Below are 19,818 nucleotides of genomic sequence, written 5' to 3'. Positions count from 1 at the left end.
TGTTTTTCATACATTTTCCATTTGACACTTAAAAGTGTCAAAGGCCAGGGCCAGGCATGATGGCTCACACCTGTAATCCCAACACTTCGGGAGACCGAAGCAGGTGGATCACCTGAGGTCGAGAGTTTGAGACCAGCCTGGCCAATATGGTGAAACCCTGTCTTTACTAAAAATAAAATTGGCCGGGCCTGATGGCACGTGCCTGTAGTCCCAGCTACTCAGGAGGCTGAGGCAGAAGAATTGCTTGAATCTGGGAGACAGAGGTTGCAGTGAGCCGAGATCGCGCCACTGCACTCCAGCCTGGGCAACAGAGCAAGACTCCATCTCAGAAAAAAAAAAAAAAAAAAAAAAAAACAGTGTAAAAGGCCATTTTTAGCTGGTGGGACAGGCAAGAAAGAGGCCACTGAAAAACGGGCCATCATGGCCATCTGCACGTCCGCTCTCAAGAGCCAGGTGAGACTGCACGCCGGCTGTGCCTAGGCATAGAGCTGCTTTGAAGATCAGTGCCACAGAGCCGCATCCAACATTAACTTTTCTCGGAACCTCAGCCTGTTGTGTCCTCCAGAGAACCCTGGAGGAAGCCTGGGTAACTCCTCCCCAGTCTCACTTTCCCGATAGGAGACCGAGGCTCAGGTGGTAACAGAGCCGAAACCAGAGAGCTCAAGCCCTGGACCTCCTGCATGCATAGAGTTTGCCTCTGACAACCTCACCCTGCACACCAAAGACCCCAAAAGGGGAGCCCGGGACAGCTCTCCAGGTGTGCCCTGCAGTCCTCGGAAATTCTGCAGCTCTCTGTCCCATGGCAGTAAAGAAAAGAGTGGCGGGCCGGGTGCCCACTCACGCCTGTAATCCCAGCACGTTGGGAGGCCGAGGTGGGTGAATCACGAGGTCAGGAGTTCGAGTTTGAGACCAGCCTGGGCAATATGGTGAAACCCTGTCTCTACTAAAAATACAAAAATTAGCTGGGCATGGTGGCATACGCCTGTAGTCCCAGCTACTCGGGAGGCTGAGGCAGGAGAATTGCTTGAACCCGGGAGGCGGAGGTTGCAGTGAGTCAAGATCGCACCACTGCACTCCAGCCTGGGCAACAGAGCAAGACCAATTCAAAAAAAACAGAAAGAAAAGAGTGCCATCCCATTCCAGCAGGTATAGCTAAAAGAGAGAAAAGAAGAGTGTGACCCATGCTGAGTCCTCACAAAGGCCTGAAGCTCGGGCACCTGACAGTACCCCCTGCCCCCGCCACCTGCCACATCATGATGCACGTGTGTTTGCTCTGACACCCTCTGTTTCGAGAAGTTCTGGCTGTCCCCAGATGGTGGCTGGCTGAAGCTTGCAAACCCTCCCGGTGAAAGAGCAGCAGCTGAGTGGCCCTGGCTTCCTGCAGCCCCTCTGCAGGCACTGGCGTCCCCACCAGCGCACATGCCTCTTTGGACTCTTTGCCCCTGGCTTGCTTTTGCCCAGTTCTTACGGATCAGCTACCCACTTCCTGGTTCCTGTCCGCTTGGTTGAAGGCATAATCTGCCGTCCTTTCACGCCTCTGTTTATGGGTTCCTGAACCGTAACCTTTCCTTGAAGAGGCTTTTGTATTCCATCTATGATCCGTGCAGGGGCCCCAGGCGAGCTCCTTGAGAGGACAGTGGGCCCCTGTGGCCTTGTGAGCTGCGCCCCTGGGCCCTGGGTGGCTGGGAGAAGCCGCGCCACAAAGCGCAGGTGCCTTGATCACCCCGCAGTCCGGCAGGTCACAGCAGGGACCCAGCCCATGCATGGGAATCCGCTCCAGCTCCCCAGCTCTGGCTTCGACTTCCTGTTCTCCTCCTGGTTCTTCCGAGCCTGGCAGTGAGAAAGCACAGCCTGCATTCCGCCCCGGGGCACTGCGTGTGGGCAGGACTGGTGGCCTCCCCAAGCACCTGGCTTTATCCAAGTACCTCCGTGCTCTGTTCTGGGAAATGGGGCTTAGAGCCCCCTAGAGTGGGAAAAATTCCTTGGGGAAGTAAAAATGAGGCAATTTTCCCCAACAGGACTTTCATAAAAGAAGCCCATCCAAAGAGTTTCCAAAATCACAGCATCCCCTTTACTGAGAGATATCGACAAGAGTCAAACTCTGTAAACTATTTGGAGAGATTTACTCTGAGTCAAATCTGAGTGACCGTGGCCCATGACACAGCCCTCAGGGGTCCCGAGAACATGGGCCCAAGGTGGGCAGGGCACAGCTTGGTTTTATACATTTTAGGGAGACATGAAACGTCAATCAGATACATCTAAGCTACACATTGGTTTGGTCCAGAAAGGCGGGACAGGGTAGGGTCCCTTCCGGGTTATAGGTAAATTTTTTTTTTTTGAGATGGAGTTTTGTTCTTGTCACTCAGGCTGGAGTGCAATGGCAAGACACAACCTCCACCTCCTGGGTTCAAGCGATTCTCCTGCCTCAGCCTCCCGAGTAGCTGGGACTACGGGTGGGCACCACCACACTTGGCTAATTTTGTATTTTTAGTAGAGACAGGGTTTTACCATGTTGGCCAGGCTGGTCAAACTCCTGTCCTCAGGTGATCTGCCTGCCTCAGCCTCCCAAAGTGCTGGGATTACAGTTGTGAGCCACCACACCAGGCTATTTTAAAAATTTCTGGTTGTCAGTTGCTTGAAAGAGTTATTATCAATAGAAAGGAAAGCGTGGGTTATGATAAGGGGTTGTGGAAACCGAGGTTTTATGACACAGATGAAGCCTCCAGGTAACAAGCTTCAAAGAGAGAGGCTGTAAATGTTTAGCAGACTGAAGGTCTGTGTTGATGTTCGTGCTGGTCGGCTTTTCCTGGATTCCGAAAGGGAGGAGGAGATAATAAGGCCTGTTCGACCCCCTCACCCTCCACGCCGCGTCACAGCCTGAACCAGTCTTTAAGGCTAACTTGAAGGTACCCTGGCAGAGATGATGGATTCCATTCGGATGGTTGGGAGGCTTAGAATTTTATTTTTGGTTTACAGAGCTCCTCGGAGCAGTGAGTCTCACCCTGGAGTGTGCATCAGAATAACTGGGGGTTCCCAGCCCCACCCCAGGAGAGGTAGATTCCGTTGGCTGGGGCTGGGGTCCCGGTTCTTCATTTCTCAAACACACCCTGCAGATATGCAGGGCCACACGGAGAGCTGTCTGCCTGGACATAGATATCCCCCATACCCGTCAGGACAGGCTCCATCCCAGCCCCCGAGGCGGGAAGACCCCACTCCCAGCTCCATCTCATCCTGCCTCACCCCTCCCATTCCCTGTGGTCTCTCTGGGCCCATTGAGCTATTACCTGGGCAGACCTCCTTGCCTGCCTGAGTCCTGCCCTTCCACGGCCCCGAGCTCAGGAGCCACCTCCCTCGGGACCCCCACACCCAAAGACCTCAGCCCCCACCCCAGGCCCACCGCACCGCAGCACCCCGCCTGGGAGGCCTCAAACTCAGAGCGTCAGGGCCATGCGGGCTGCACGCACATGTGAGACTAAGGCCTGGGACAGTTCTTCATGGCCGCAGACCAGTGTGCCTGTTCCCACATTTCTTGAAACGTTCAACTCTCTAGTGGGGGTCTGGGTTTGGATGCTAAGGCGGTCATAACCGGCCCGCTGGTGGCAGCGACAGAGGTCACTAGGAGGCCCCTGCAGACAGCAGAGCTGCGGTGCACGGCTCGGCCTGCAGGGGGCGCCCCCGGGCACCACAGCCAGTTGCCAAGAAGATTCACCAGCCAGCCAGGACCAGAGCCAAGGAGAGCCTCAGAATTTTTTTTTTTTTTTTGAGACAGAGTCTCTCTCTTTTGCCCAGGCTGGAGTGCAATGGTGTGATCTCGGCTCACTGCAACCTCCGCCTCCCAGGTTCAAGCGATTCTCCTGTCTCAGCCTCCCGAGTAGCTGGGATTACAGGCATGCGCTACCAAGCCCAGCTAATTTTTGTATTTTTAGTAGAGAAGGGATTTTGCCATGTTGGCCAGGTTGGTCTCGAACTCCTGACCTCAGGTGATCCACCCGCCTCAGCCTCCCAAAGTGCTGGGATTACAGGCATGAGCCACTGTGCCCAGCCTCGATTTTTTAAAATACATTTTCCCGGTTTATAAGCAACAGTCTGTATTTTTAAGCAGTAGGCAAGCACAACAAAATGGACATCCAGCCTCAACGGGGCCTTCCTGGACCGCTTTGCAGCCTCTGCTCTGGCGCCAGAGTCTGCTTGGACAGGGCTTCCTGCACTCGTGCAGTCACTCAGCAAACATTTACCCAGCAGCACCCACCCCATGTGCCAGACCCCGAGCTAGACACAGAAGCTACAAGGATGTGCAACTCGCAACCTGCCCTAGGAGCTCTGAGTCGGGCCTTCAGCCCCGACACCCGACCAGGAGAAGCTGGGCGGGAAGCATTTCCACTCCCGAGGGAGTGCTTCACTGCTGACTTTGTAGGGTGGTGCCATCCAACCCTCACCTGCGTTCCCAGCTGCTTTCTTCAGGATGGGATGGCCCTAGGGCCACTAGTGTGCAGAGCCCATGTAACTGCCCCACCACCAGCTCCGGCAGAAAAATAAAGACAGGAGCGCTGCACTCGTGCGAAAGACCACACAGAGCTACAGTAAACTCCTCGTCTGGGATTAGACGATGGCCCCTATGGCCCAAGGACTGGAGACAGGTGGCAGGGGGGTGTGACTGTCACTTCTCAAATTGCCCACCAGCAATGGGTTGCAGTGGGTATTCTCTCTTTCCTTGAGACAGAGCCTTGCTCTGTCACCCAGGCTGGAATGCAGTGGCGTGATCTCGGCTCACCACAACCTCTGCCTCCCTGGCTCAAGCGATTCTCGTGCCTCAGCCTCCCGAGTAGCTGGGATTACAGGCGCACACCACCACGCCCGGCTAATTTTTGTATTTTTAGTAGAGATGGAGTTTCGTCATGTTGGCAAGGCTGGTCTCAAACTCCTGGCCTCAAGTCATCTGCCCACTTCAGCCTCCCAAAATGCTGGGATTACAGGCATGAGCTGCTGCACCCAGCCCGCAGTGGGGATTTCTGATTGATGATGATTGTGACTGTGGTCTCTCATTGAATTGGCACTGGCTGGGGCCAGGGAGTAAGAGAGCTTGCCTGGGAGATTTCACCTGAGCCTGTGGTTTCTAGCTCTGGGCCACACAGGGGGCCTGAACTCTTGCTGCCTTTGCAGGCCACCAGCATGCACCCCAAAAACAGGGACGGAGAAACTCCCCTCAGCTACTAGGGCAGAAGCACTACATACAGCTCTCCCTGCAGCCCCCCGCACAGGTAGAAAGCCCACCTGCCCCATCCTGGCCCTTTCTGATGAGTACTGGGTATCACCCATCTCAGAGCCAGCCCAGGGCAAGGAGAGCAGGCTCAGAACAGGCTCCCCACCCCACCACTGCATGCGGCAGTGCTGGGCATGGGAGGGCGCAATCAGGGTGGGCAGGGGTCAGCCCAGGACACGGGACCATTTCCAGAATTGCAACACTGAGGCCCTGCTTCCTGGGCCATTGAGGCTTCCTTCCTGGGCCCTCCTAGTTCTCATGGCCGCTGGGAAGATGGACAGAGAGGCCACGAGGCCCCGGCGCTGTGTGGTGCTGCTCCTGTTCATCTGTGATGTGGTGCAACCCTGTGTCTTGGAGTTAAGAGAGCAAGGAGGTGTCCAGATGGGGAATGGCTCGACCTGCACTGCTGTGGACTGAGTGCCACCAGCCGGGGGCCTGGCCCTGTTCTTCAACTGCAAAGCGATGTCTGGTCTCCCCCTAAATATGGGGATCCTCTGGCGGAGCTTCAGGAGATCCACCCCAATTGAATCTTTGACACTTTAGGGAAAAAAAAAAGGTTTCATCTAAGTCAATTAGTATTTAAACAGGTTCATGGGGAGATCTGCAGAACCCCTCAGGGACCAGTTGTTTTTAAGCACCTTTTAGAAGCTGGTGAGTTTGTCAGAAAGGGCTGGTGCACGCCAGGCCCTGGAACTGACCTGGCTTCCTCAGGACCTCAGCAAATGATTCCTGGTTGCCGTCAGCCTCTGACTGCCGTGAGAAGGAACAAGCCCGGCCCCTGAAAGGGTGGTCCCCCTCAGGCTGCTGCCTGGTAGCTGCAGTGACTGAGAGTCTAGGACGCTTTGAAACTGTGACTTCTTCTTCCCACAGGAATCTGGTACAATATCCTCAGAGGCATTGGGAAGCTTGCTGTCATTATCAATGTAAGTGACATCGGGGACCTCGGCGGAATGGAAGTCCTGGCTGAACTGCCAGGCAGCCAGGGGCCCCTTGGAGAAGAAGCTGGACGTAGATCTTCCACTTCCAACCATGGTTCGGCCCCAGGATGCCGGGATTCTCTAGATATAAATGTCCCTTGACCACATGGAGTCGGGAGGGTGGGCTCTGAGGAGGCATAACAAATTCTCTTCAACCTTTTTCTGCAAGTTTTTAATTTTTTAAATTTTTTTCTGAGACAGAGTCTCACTCTGTGGTCCAGGCTGCAGCACAGTGACGCCATCTCTGCTCACTGTGACCTCCGCCTCCCAAGTAGCTGGCATTACAGGCCCACACCACCACGCCCAGCTAATTTTTGTATTTTTAGCAGAGACAGGGTTTTGACACGTTGACCAGGCTGGTCTCAAACTGACCTCAGGTGGTCCGCCCTCAGCCCCCCTCCCAAAGTGCTGGGATGACAGGCATGAGCCACTGCACCCAGCCTTTCTGCAAGCTTTGAGCAAAATTATTTACCATGCCCACCTTGGCCCCTAAGTCTCAGATGGCTGCTCTGTAGAGGTTTGGGAGATGCTGAAACAGAGCGAGAAAGGAGCGCTCATCAGCCTCACACACAGCTCTGCTGAGGATCAGTGCCCCAGGCCCCTCAGCCTCCTCCCCAGCCTGGCGGCCCCTTCAGGCCTCTCCTATCCCCAGGACTGCAGGCTAGGGTGGCCCGGCCCTCGGCCTTCCCCATCAGGGTCTGCCTGGCTCTGCCCATGGCCTGGATCTCCTGGGTTTAGCTGTGTCCAGCTGTCCTCAGCATATACTTCAAGCCCAAGGCTGTGTCCCAGGCATGAGAACCCCGGGCAGCCACAGGGAGTCCGCTGTCCCAGGGCCCCACGGCTCTCATCCCTTCCGCCCTCCAGCTGAGCCAAATCGTCCCCGCCAAAAGGTGACACCATGCACATGGGGGACGGTGGGGTGGCTCCCCAGAGCTGACAGTCAATGCTCTTGCAAGGCCAGGATGCCACATCAGGGACTCAGCCCCAGAGAAGGGCCCCTCAGAGCCTTCAGACAGTGCCCTTTCCCAGCGGGCAAACCCTTCTGCCAGGCACGTGCTCCCACCAGATGATAGGGAGGCTTCAGGCAGAGTGTGCACGCAGGGACGGCTCCTTATCCCACCCAGACAAGGGAGCACAGGGCCCTGAGGCAGGGGCCGCACTGTGCTGGGGTTGTGAGGCTGGGAACAGAGGTGCATCCTCTCTGCAACAAGTGGGCGCCGTGAGCAGCTACAGAACACAGGGGCACCTCCCGAGGACAGCAGCAGCAGAGACGAGAACGGGCCGGGCGCGGTGCCTCACTCCTATAATCTCCGCACTTTGGGAAGCTGAGGCAGGAGGATTGCTTGAGGCCAGAAGTTCAAGACCAGCCTGGCCAACATGATGAAACATAGTGAGACCTCGTATCTCAAAAAAGAAAAAAAAAGATAACAGGTGACATTCATGAGGCACCTAGAATGTTCTAGACCCTGCTAAGCTCTTTCCACACAACAGCCCACTAGTCTGCACACAGCCCTTGGACGTGGGGACTGTTACAGCACCAGAGGCACAGAGAGGTTAGTTGATTTTCCCAGGGCCACACAGCCACGTGAGAGGCTCTTTTGTAACAGCCAGGGCTGTAACAGAACGAGCTGGGTGAGGACTTGACAGCCTGCAAAGCACTTTCCCTTCCTGCCTCATTCCCTTCTCCAACAAGCCAGCACCCACGACCCTGCATCCATTCAGTCCGCATGCCAAAGCTGTGCGGCTACAGTCCCCTCCAGGGGCAGCAGCACGTGGCCAGGGCCCAGTGTGGCTATGATGGGTCACCCCTTGTTGCAGCCAGCCCTTCTGTGCCCAGTCTGGGGGTCCCCCTCACTGCCATGTCCCCTGCGCAGGCCTTCGTGATCTCCTTCACGTCCGACTTCATCCCACGCCTGGTGTACCTGTACATGTACAGTAAGGACGGGACCATGCACGGCTTCGTCAACCACACCCTCTCCTCCTTCAACGTCAGCGACTTCCAGAACGGCACAGCCCCCAACGACCCCCTGGACCTGGGCTACGAGGTGCGGATCTGCAGGTACTGCTCTCGACCCCCACTCTTTGAAAAGCCACGTTTATTGAGTTTCTGGGAGAGCCCGGGTTTGGGTGGGGCTCAAATCAGGGCAAGTCATGAAACAACTCAAACTTGCTTAAAAAAAAAAAAAAAAGGGCTGGTGCAGTGGCTCACACCCGTAATCCCAGCACTTTGGGAGGGCCAGGCAGGAGGATCGCTTGAGCCCAGGAGTTGGAGACCAGCCTGAGCCACATAGTGAGACCCCCATCTCTACAAATAAATGTTTAAATAGCCAGGACTTGTGGCACATATCTGTAGTTCTAGCTACTTGGGAGGCTGAGGTGGGAGGATAGATTGAGCCTAGGAATTTGAGGCTACAGTGAGCTATGGTCACACCACTGCACTCCGGCCTGGGCAACAGAGTGAGACCCTACCTATAATTTCAAAAAATCAATAAAATAAAATGAATAAAAAGATGCCTGAGGGGAGGAAATTAGAGGTGATTTAGCAGTTCCTATAACTAAGAAGCCCAGGATAGCTTCAGGCATGGCTGGATCCAGGAGCTACAGTTTGCCATCAGGCTCCACTCTGGCACCGCCTCTCCACTTTGATTCCTCTGTCTGCATTGTTCTCTTGCTGGTGGAAAGGGTCCCCTGCAGCTCCTGGCTTATATCCTCTCTGCTCTGCAGCCCCTGTGGAAAGATCTCCTGTGTCCCAATAGTCAGCAAACGTCCAGGGACTGAGTCTTACTGGCCCATCTAGGGTCAGATGTCCATTCCTGAACCAACCACTATTGCCACCAGGAGGAGGCCTCTCCTTGGCCTGGCCTGGGTCACGTGCCAGGGTGTGAAGTCACAGAGAATTGGGGGGTCCTAAGAAAAACTGGGGTGCTGTGACTTGAAGAGGAGACATATGCCAGCAGACAAAGCCTTGAGCACAGAGTGAGGAGGGACAAGCTGGCACCTGTGGCTTCTGACACTGGGAGGCCAGGGCTGCTCATCCCCATGGGAAAGCGGGTTATGCAACTTCTGCCTGGCCCAGCAGCTGGCACCAGAGCCATGGCCCAGCCCGATCCTGTCTCAGGGGTTGGCAGTACAGTGCTGAACAGGCCCTCGGAAACTCCCATCCAGCTCCCTCCAGAAATCAAGCTCTGTAGGCAAGGGCCCTATCTGTTGGGCATCTCCCGGAATTCTCCATCCCTGGAGTGGGGTCTGGCACATAGTAGTTGGTCAATAAATGCTTATAAACGAGGAAGTGAGGGAATGCCCAGACTGAGGCCCAGAGAGGTCAAGTGATTACCCAGGGGACACACAGCAAGGCGGCAGTTCGAGAGGGCGAGCACCAGGGATGTGGGTCCAGGCCAGGGCTATGCCTGCAGAGCCAGCTGGTCCCTCTCCTGGCCTCCCTGACTGACATTTTAGTGACCAGCAGGGGCACACCTGCAGCTCAGCCCCCAGAAACCCTGCCCCTAGTGGGGGCATTTCTGTCCAGCTTTGGGAAGCTTTTCCAATGCAGGGTGGGGATGTCAGCTCCATTCAAGCCGAGTCCCAGCTGACGCGTGGCATGCCCCAGATTTGGGGAGCTGTGGAGGGAGGGAGGCCCTAGGCGGAGACCTCACGCCGCTCCCACAGACCCTGGGCATCTCTGGGTCTCTGTGAAAAGAGGAAGGGGCTGGGGAGAACGGAAGCACGGGCAGCCGTCGTGAACGGGGCGGGCCTCCCTCCGGAGTCATTTCCATCGAAGAGCCAAGGTCAGTGGCCGGACCTCGGTGGGAGGGGCGCGAGTGAGCTTGACTCTCCAAGCCCGGAATCAGTCCTCCACATCGAACTAAAGCTGGTAACTCGAGAACCAGGGCAGCCCGTGTTCTTTAGAGATAAGGAGGTGAGGCACTGCAGCAGCCCCGGAAGAGGAAGAGGAAAAGCTGCCCCAGACCCTGGTGGGCCGGGCCGGGCCGGCTACCTGACAGGCCCCTGCCTGCACCAATGGTATGCTTAGCTTCGTTCTTCCGCAAACATTTGATAAACTGTTTAAGTTACTTTGATCAAATGTTCAGGGTTTTGTTTTGTTGAGTTTTTTTGGTGTGTTGTTCGGTTTGCATTTTCTGTTTTTCCTTTTTGAAACAGAGTCTTGCTCTGTCACCCAGGCTGGAGTGCAGTGGTGCAATCTCTGCTCACTGCAATCTCTGCCTCCCAGGTTCAAGTGATTCTCATGCCTCAGCCTCCCGAGTAGCTGAGATTACAGGCACCCACCACCACACCCAGCTAATTTTTGTATTTTTAGTAGAGACCATATTGTTCAGGCTGGTCTCGAACTCCTGACCTTAGGCGATCCGCCCACCTCAGCCTCCCGAAGTGCTGGGATCACAGGTGTGAGCCACCGCCCCCGGCCGGGTTTGCTTTTTGTAGAGACAGGGTCTCACTTTGTGGCCCAGGCTGAAGAGCAGTGACATGTTCAAAGCTCACTGTAGCTTCAACCTCCAGGGCTCAGGTGATCCTCCCACCTCAGCCTCCCGATAGCTGGGAATACAGGTGTGCACTGCCATGCCCAGCTAATTTTTGTATTTTTGTAGAGACAGGGTTTTACTGTGTTGCCCAGACTGATCTCTGACTCCTCAGCCTGAGATGACAGTGCTGAGGTTGCGGGCACAAGCCACCACACCTGGCTGATAAGGTGCTTACGGTTTTGTCTTCAATAGTTTCCCTCAAAGAGCAGATGGACTGGAGAGGTGGTTTTCAAACTGAGTTCCATGGAACCCATCCTGGAGTTCTATGGAGCATGGGGGTTGGTTTGAGGTTCCGGGGGTTCAAGCTTGGGGAACCCCCACCGCTTCAACCAAGTAGGCTCTGCACTCTTGGGGCCCTATGGGAGTTGTCAGTGAGACTTCTTTTGGGAACAAAGGGTCCAGTGCTTTTAAAAGTTTGGAATCGGCCGGGCGCAGTGGCTCACGCCCATAATCCCAGCACTTTGGGAGGTCAAGGCAGGTGGATCACAAGCTCAAGAGTTTGAGACCAGCCTGGCCAACATGGTGAAACCCCGTCTCTACTAAAAATAAATAAATAAATACAAAAATTAGCCAGGCATGGTGGCGGGCGCCTGTAGTCCCAGCTACTCGGGACGCTGAGGCAGGAGAATCGCTTGAACCTGGAAGGCGGAGGTTGCAGTGAGCTGAGATGGTTCCACTGCACTCCAGGCTGGGCCACAGAGCGAGACTCTGTCTCAAAAAAAAAAAGTCTGGACTCTCCTGGTCCACATGGTCCCCGCCCTTGATTCTGTGAGCCCACAGCTGGGCCTCGGGAATACTTCCTGCCACACAGGGTTTACACGAAGCCCGTCAGGTCCTGCCTGGTCCATGGAGGGTCCTGCCCACCCCCCTCCACTGTGGAGACAGACTCCCTGGGTTCAGGGCCAGGGGCTGCTCACCCAAGAGAGGGCTGCCCTCCTGGAGGCAGCCGCACACCAAGCTGAGCCTGTCCGGGCACCCCTCGAGCTGCCTGGCTCTGGCCAGAGCTGAGCCCCGCCGAAGCCCCACCCTCGACTCTGCCACCGTCTTTTGCAGGTACAAAGACTACCGAGAGCCCCCGTGGTCGGAAAACAAGTACGACATCTCCAAGGACTTCTGGGCCGTCCTGGCCGCCCGGCTGGCGTTCGTCATCGTCTTCCAGGTGCGGTGGGTCCCTCTGTGCTTCTGGTGTGGGGATGGAGGCACTGAGGGACCACCCCGTGCCCACAGTCTGGAAGGCAGGAGCTGCCAGAGCCACGGGTTCAGAGGCTCCTCCAGAGGCCTGGAGAACTTGCTCTGCGACACCCGAGGAGGGGACCTGGCCGGCTGCAGGCCCCCTGCACCCACAGGGCCCAAGACAACTTCATGAGAGAGGAAGGCAAAGAGAGGGGCCGGATGAGCGCCGGCAGAAGGGTTCGGACTCGCTGGTGGGTTTAATCCAGTAGAAGTTTCTTTTTTTTTTTTTTTTTCAGCTGGAGTTTCACTCTTTGTCGCCCAGGCTGGAGTACAGTAGCACCATCTTGGCTCACTGCAACCTCCACTTCCCGTGTTCAAGCGATTCTCCTGCCTCAGCCTTCTGAGTAGCTGGGATTGCAGGCACCTGCCACCACACCCAGCTAATTTGTGTATTTTTAGTAGAGACAGGGTTTCACCGTGTTGGCCAGGCTGGTCTTGAACTCCTGACCTCAGGTGATCCACCCACCTCGCCCTCCCAAAGTGCTGGGATTACAGGTGTGTGCCACTAGAAGTTTCTTTATTGAACAAGACAGGGGCCTGGCACAGTGGCTTGCACCTATAATCCCAGCACTTTAGGAGTCCGAGGCAGGCAGATCACCTGAGGTCAGGAGTTCGAGACCAGCCTGGCCAACCTGGTAAAACCCTGCCTCTACTAAAAATACAGAAATTAGCCAGGTGTGGTGGTGCACGCCTGTAAGTCCAGCTACTTAGGAAGCTGAGGCAGGAGGGAGGTAGAGGTTGCAGTGAGCTGAGATCTCACCACTGCACTCCAGCCTGAGCAACAAGAGTGAAACCCTATCTCAAAAAAAAAAAAAGCAAGAAAGAGACATGGAGAAAGGGGCCCCCACCTCTGTCCCCCTCTCGTTCTCACACCTTGTCTGTGGTAGCAGGCAGAGCCAGGACAGACAGGAGCGCAGTGGGCTCTCAGGTGACCCCAGACACAGCCAGCAGCCATGGGACCCAGCCCCCACTGACCCAGCCTCTGGGGAAGGGTCTGAGCCAACCTTCTGAGGCCAGAGGAACTCCCAGTGGAGCAGACCCTAGGCTACAGTGCCAGCTGTGCAGCAGCGGCTGAGGTCCTGGTGGGGGCACCCTGGGCTGTGGGTTCTGCTCATTGGTGTCCCTCTAACCTTGATTAAGTTGATGCTAGGAAGTCAGTAGGCCAAGAGCTCTGATTCTGGAATCCCCAGGACTGGGTTCAAGTCCCAACTCTGTCACAGGGCAGCCCCTTCCACTCCTCTGAGCTCAGCGGCCTCATCTGTCAGCTTTTCACAGCAAGCAGTGCAAAAGCTGTGTGCGGCTGGGTTCCGCAGACCAGAGCCTGACAGCTCAGCAAGGAGGGGTCTCGGCTGGAAGCAGCCCAGCCTCATCCCAAGGGAGCCCTGGAGTATACGCGGCACCCCAGACCTGGCCTCGCCTGGAGGCAAGGCAGCCCCAGATGGGCCGGTCACTGCTTGGGCTGTCCAGGCTGGGAAGAGGGAGATGGGAGGGGGCATAAGTTCTGCAGCTGTAAGCATGAGCAGCCAACCCCAGCCACAGCTGGGGCCTGGGAGCGCCAGCCAGGAGAAGACACCATTCGAGATGGCAGAGCACCACCTGCTCAGCCGGGGATGCTTACCATTCGAGGTGGCACGCGGGAGCCTGCTCAGCCGGGGATGCTTACCATTCGAGGTGGCACGCGGGAGCCTGCTCAGCCGGGGATGCTTACCATTCGAGGTGGCACGCGGGAACCTGCTCAGCCGGGGGTGCTCACACATGCTTGCTCAACCGGCATTCAGCAAACAACAAGATTCAGTTTTTCGGGCGAGGCGCAGGGGCTCACGCCTGTAATCCCAGCAGTTTGGGAGGCCGAGGTGGGTGGATCACGAGGTCAGGAGTGCAAGACCAGCCTGGCCAAGATGGTGAAACTCCATCTCTACTAAAAATACAAAAACAGCCGGGCGTGGTGGCACGCGCCTGTAATCCCAGCTACCCGGGAGGCTGAGGTGGAGAATTGCTAAAACCCAGGAGGCGGAGGTTGCAGTGAGCCGAGATCACACCACTGCTCTCCAGCCTGGGCAACAGCGAGACTCCATATAAAACAAAATTCAGTTTTTCCATAAAAACTGACTTATGTTGCCTTCTATCCTCCACGGAGGAGGTAGATGTTCGGGGACCCTGGGAGGCTTCGCAAACTGTAAAAGTTTGATCCATTTGTGGCTATTTCTAGTTTCATGCTTTTCCCCAAAGCCTCGATGCTTGTTGGATTTGGCAATGCGCGACCCATCAGGTCACTTCCTGAGTCTCCTGGTCAAGGAATTCAGAATGACTTAGATAATTTTCCCACAATACCTGAGTTCAGATTTGCTCAAGAAAGTTGGCCAGCATGTCTCAAAGGCCTGCCGGGTGGTTCTGGGCCTCCTTCATACCTGCTGGGAAACTGAGGCCCAGGGAGGTCAAAGGGCCAGGAGGTCACGGGGTGGTGTTCCACCAGGTGGGGGCCAGGCAGAGAGGCGGGGGGCACTTCCCCAGGTGCCATCCTCCTCCCTGCTGCCACGCGCTGCCCTCCTCCTTCCAGAACCTGGTCATGTTCATGAGCGACTTCGTGGACTGGGTCATCCCGGACATCCCCAAGGACATCAGCCAGCAGATCCACAAGGAGAAGGTGCTCATGGTGGAGCTGTTCATGCGGGAGGAGCAGGACAAGCAGCAGCTGCTGGACACGTGGATGGAGAAGGAGCGGCAGAAGGACGAGGCCCCATGCAACCACCACAACCCCAAAGCCTGCCCCGACAGCCTCGGCAGCCCAGCCCCCAGCCATGCCTACCACGGGGGCGTCCTGTAGCTGACCGGCCGGGCATCCTGACCGACGGGCACCCTCTCCCAGGGCAGGCGGCTTCTGGCTCCCACCAGGGCCTGGAGGCTCCTGGGTTTTCTACAAACCTGGAAGACCACTTTCTAATAGGACATTTTCCTTTCTTCTTTCTGTTTTCTTCCCTTGTTTTTGCACAAAGCCATTAGGCAGGGAATTTTTTTCAATCTGTAGTTTTCAAGGTGAATCAAAATGATGGCTGGTAATAAAGCAATAAAGTAGCAAAGGCAGGTGCTCTGCAGAAAGAATGCTTGGAAACTCGAGTTTCCCTGGCGGCAAATAGTGCGCAGAGGCCCCTAGAAACCCTCCTTTCGATCCTCCTAATGCCTTAAGATAGATGTGAAATGGTAAGCCAAGGCATCGGGTAAAAGCTGGTGCGAGGCTTCAGAGAAAATGGAAAAACCAAGAAAGAATAATGATGGATTCTGGTTCCAAAATGTGTCACCTGCCTGTTTCAGAAAAGCTAGACTTTCAATCACCTTTTCCTTCCTCGGTTCAGCGGCTGAGGCACTCTGGGCAGAGTGAGAAGTGCCCCAGCGCTGACCGCATGGGGGCGAGGAGCATCCCACCTATTCCTGGAAAGCTAGAAGTGGGCACAGGTGTCCTTGACTGAGCAGGAACCAGACCCGTGGCGTCCCCGGCAGGCCTCGCTGTCAGTCACACACCTGCCGCGTGGCACCAAGCTGACCTCAGAGCTGTTCATCTTCCTTATGCAACAAAACTGGTTGACCAGAAAATGGGCAGGGAGAGATGACCTCGGAAGCATTTCCACAGATGGCGTCAGGGTTTTGAGAAGTCTTATGGCTTCCCGGGGTCCCCTGGAAGCTTTAGAATATTCATGTTTTTTTCTTTTTTTCCAAAAATCAATTATGTGGTAGATTGAGGATATTTTTTCTGTAGCTCAAAGGTGGAGGGAGTTTATTGATTAACCAAATATCATTGAGAGAAATTTAAAATACTGTTACTACCAAAGATTTTTATTAATAAAGGGTTCTATTTTGGTAACACTTCTCTATATTTTTACTCACAAGAATGTTGCTGTTGACAATTATTTTAAAAGTGTATAAAACCAAGTCTCATAAATTACCTGAGTGATCTAAATCTGCAGCAATGATATTAAACAACTCTCTGAAATTTCTCAAGCACCAAGAGAAACATCATTTTAGCAAAGGCAAGGAGGAAAAGGATAAACATATTTGTCTTGAACACCTCATTGACGTGCTGTTGACACTCCCGTTAATCTGCCAACTGTGATCAAAGTTCGTGGGTCTTGTAGATTTCCATTATTTGCTAAAATCATGCAATCTGATGCTTCTCTTTTCTCTTGTACAGTAAGTAGTTTGAAATGGGTTTTGTATATAAATATTGTATTAAAAAATAGGCGATTACCAAAAATCCTTTTATGGAAACCGTTTTTTTAAAAAAGTGAATGTACACAAACCCACAGAAGACTGTGGCTGGACATTCCTCTAAATAAATTTGAGTATACGACACTTTTCTCACTTGAATGCTGTCTGTGTGACGTCGTCCCGGGAAACGCACAGGCTGTCCCCAAAGTCCAGTGGATCCCGCAAACTCAGCACCGACTGACAGGCATCTCTTTCCTGTTGTGCCAGCATGTGGGTTGCTCTAAACGTTCTTGGGACTTCATCTCTCTGGGAGTGTGTGCATTTGTGCTGTACACGTGTGTGATTATTCATTTGCATGTGCTTTGCGTTTATCATATGCACACATTTGCATTTGCCGCGTGCATGTGCCTGTGTGTTTACATGTTGGTGTGCATCACACGTGTGTATTCATGTGTATTTGCTGGTATGTGCATATGGGTGCAGGTGTTTGTGCATGTTTATATGCATGTTTGTATGCATGCATGTTTGTATGCATACATGCGCACATGTCTGCGCGTGCACGTATGCATGCACTGTGTGTGCCTGTGAATGTGTGTGTTTGTTTGCACGGTCTGTGTGTGTATTATCCATTCTCACACTGCTATAAAGAACTACCTGAGGCCAGGCACGGTGGCTCATACCTGTCATCCCAGGACTTTGAGAGGCCAAGGTGGGTGGATCACTGGAGGTCAGGAGTTTGAGACCAGCCTGGCCAACATGGAGAAATCCCATCTCTACTTAAAAAAAAAAAAAAAAATTAGACAAAAATTATCTGGGCATGACCTGTCATCTCAGCTACTTGGGAGGCTGAGGCAGGAGAATCGCTTGAACCTGGAATGTGGAGGCTGCAGTGAACCGAGATCGCACCATTGCACTCCAACCTGGGTGACAGAGTGAGACTGCATCTCAAAAAAATATAAATAAATAAATAGAACTACCTGAGACTGGCTAATTTATGAAGAAAAGAGGTTTAATTGACTCACACCTTTGCATGCTTAACAGGAGGCATGACCAAGAGGCCTCAGGAAACTTAACGATCATGCCGGAAATTGAAGGGGAGGCAAACACGTTTTCACGATGGCGGAGCAGGAGAGAGCAAGGGGGGACGTGCCACACTTCCAAGCCGTCAGATCTCGTGAGAACTCACCCACTACCACGAGAACAGCATGGGGGAAATGCACCCCATGATTCAGTCACCTCCCACCAGGTCCACCCTTGACACATGGGGATTACAATTCAACATGAGATTTGGGTCAGGCGCCGTGGCTCACGCCTGTAATCCCAGTACTTTGAGAGGCTGAGGCGGGCGGATCACGAGGTCAGGAGTTCAAGACCAGCCTGGCCAACATGGTGAAACCCTGTCTCTACTAAAAATACAAAAATTAGCTGGGGGTGGTGGTGTGTTCCTGTAATCCCAGCTACTCAGGAGGCTGAGGCAGGAGAATTGCTTGAACCAGGACCCGGAAGATGGAGGTTGCAGTGAGCTGAGATTGCACCACTGCACTCCAGTCTGGGCTACAGAGTGAGACTCTGTCTCAAAAAAAAAAAAAAAAGGATGTGAGATTTGGGTGTGGACACAGAGCAAAAACATGTCAGTGCGCATCACCCCAGTGTTCACACACGTTTGCCTTAGCCTGTGTTTGTATGTGCATATGTGCTGTGTGTGTGCATATGTGCTGTGTGCATATGTGCTGGTGTATATGTGCATATGTGCTGGTGTGTGTGCATATGTGCTGATGTGTGCATATGTGCTGTGTGTGTGCATATGTGCTAGCGTGTGTGCATATGTGCTGGCATGTATGTATATGTGCTGGTGCATGTGTGCTGGTGTGTGTGCATGTGTGCTGGTGTGTGTGCATATGTGCTGTGTGTATGCATGTGTGCTGGTGTGTGTGCATATGTGCTGGTGTGTATGTGCATATGTGCTGGTGTATGTGCATATGTGCTGGCATGTGTGCATATGTGCTGGTGTGTATGTGCATATGTGCTGGTGTATGTGTGCATATGTGCTGGTGTGTATGTGCATATGTGCTGGTGTGTGTGTGCATATGTGCTGGTGTATGTGTGCATATGTGCTGGTGTGTATGTGCATATGTGCTGGTTTGTGTGCATATGTGCTGGTGTATGTGTGCATATGTGCTGGTGTGTATGTGCATATGTGCTGGTGTGTGTGCATATGTGCTGGTGTGTGTGCATATGTACTGGTGTGTGTACATATGCTGCCATGTGTGTGCATATGTGCTGGTGTGTGTGCTTGTGTGCATGCACACGTGCCACGTATTCCTTCTGTGTGTGTGAGTGTGTGTGTGTTAGGATGGGGGATGTGGTCACACTTTCTCAGCAGGGTCTTCCCAGATCCCCATATCTCAACCTCTAATCCCACAACCCAGTAGACTAGTATTTAGGATTTCACAGACCCCAAATATCTCCAAAACCTTTTGGAACTGACCTTGGGTTGTCAATGTTTTCATCTGGGCAAGTGGGGATTTGTTTTTAGAAACGCCACCTATAAGCACTATCAATTCATAAAAGAATGTATATTTTTAACACCAAAATGTCAGCAAGGTAGCACAGGGCTTCGGGCTGGGGACGCTGTCCTTGTGCAGCCCTCGGCCTGGCCCACCTTCCTCTCACTGCCGGGACCAGGAAGGGCCTCTTCCCACCTGCGGCAGGCATCAGGCGCCCCCTCGTGCTGGCTCTCCTCAGCACAGCACCTTGCCACCTTGGTCGGGGCAGCCTCCTAAAGCTTAGGCTCCACTTCCTGGATCCTGTAGGGAGGACCCGGGAGAACAGCACCCCAGGATCGGCACCGCAGGAACCCCTTCCCTCTGCCCTCCGGTCTCCGTGGGTGCTCTCAGAGCCTGGGAGGGCACAGGTGGGGACCTTCAGCCACATCCGAGAGATGAAGAAACAGGCTCTTGACCAAGCTTTAATGCCAAGTCTGAAGGCCAGACCTCATAAACATGTGGAACATTCAAGAAACATTTATTGAACTCCTACTGTAGGCCGACTGCAGTGGCTCATGCCTGCAATCCCGGCACTTTGAGAGGCCCAGGCAAAAAGATTGCTTGAGCCTAGGAGTTCCAGACCAGCCTGGGCAACACAGCAAGACCCTATCTCTACAAAAAATTAAAAAAAGTAGCCGGGCATGGCGGCAACCACCTGTGGTCCCAGCTACTCGGGAGAGTGAGGTAGGAGAATCGCTTGAGCCCAGGAGGTCAAGGCTGTGGTGAGCTATGATTGCATCACCCCACTCCAGCCTGGGCAACAGAGCAAGACTGTCCAAAAAAATAAATAAAAATTAGACCAGGCACAGTGGCCCATGCCTGTAATCCTAGCACTTTGGGAGGCCAAGGTGGGTGGATCACCTGAGACCAGAAGTTCGAGACCAGCCTGGCCAACAAAGTGAAACCCAGTCTCTACTAAAAATATATATACCAAAAAATAAAAATAAAAATGAACTCCACTGTGTGTCAGGCACTAGGAAGAGAAGGGTGAAGACCGAGGACGCAGCCCCTTCCCTCCCAGATGACATTCTCACACAGGAAGTCAAATGCTGAACCGGAAACCC

General features: G+C 54.0%; 1 protein-coding gene across 9 annotated transcripts in view; it reads left to right on the top strand.

Moving 5' to 3' along the window:
• The window catches only part of ANO1 (anoctamin 1), a 208,554-nt gene extending 192,202 nt beyond the window's left edge, over window positions 1-16,352 (top strand). For all 9 annotated transcript variants that reach the window (XM_064370262.1, XM_064370260.1, XM_021669716.2 and 6 more), the window contains 4 exons: window positions 6,131-6,183; window positions 8,112-8,296; window positions 11,829-11,934; window positions 14,566-16,352. In XM_064370262.1, coding sequence (XP_064226332.1) covers window positions 6,131-6,183; window positions 8,112-8,296; window positions 11,829-11,934; window positions 14,566-14,832 — 611 coding nt within the window. In that variant the 3' untranslated portion in view covers window positions 14,833-16,352. The remainder of the gene's footprint in view (window positions 1-6,130; window positions 6,184-8,111; window positions 8,297-11,828; window positions 11,935-14,565) is intronic.
• The last annotated feature ends 3,466 nt before the right edge of the window (window positions 16,353-19,818 follow it).

The sequence above is a fragment of the Aotus nancymaae genome, unplaced genomic scaffold, assembly GCF_030222135.1.
Source record: "Aotus nancymaae isolate 86718 unplaced genomic scaffold, 86718_ANA_hifiasm-v0.15.2.pri h1tg000106l, whole genome shotgun sequence".
Lineage (NCBI taxonomy): Eukaryota > Metazoa > Chordata > Mammalia > Primates > Aotidae > Aotus > Aotus nancymaae.
Note: the sequence above shows the minus strand (reverse complement) of the source record. Positions and strands in the feature narration are given on the sequence as shown.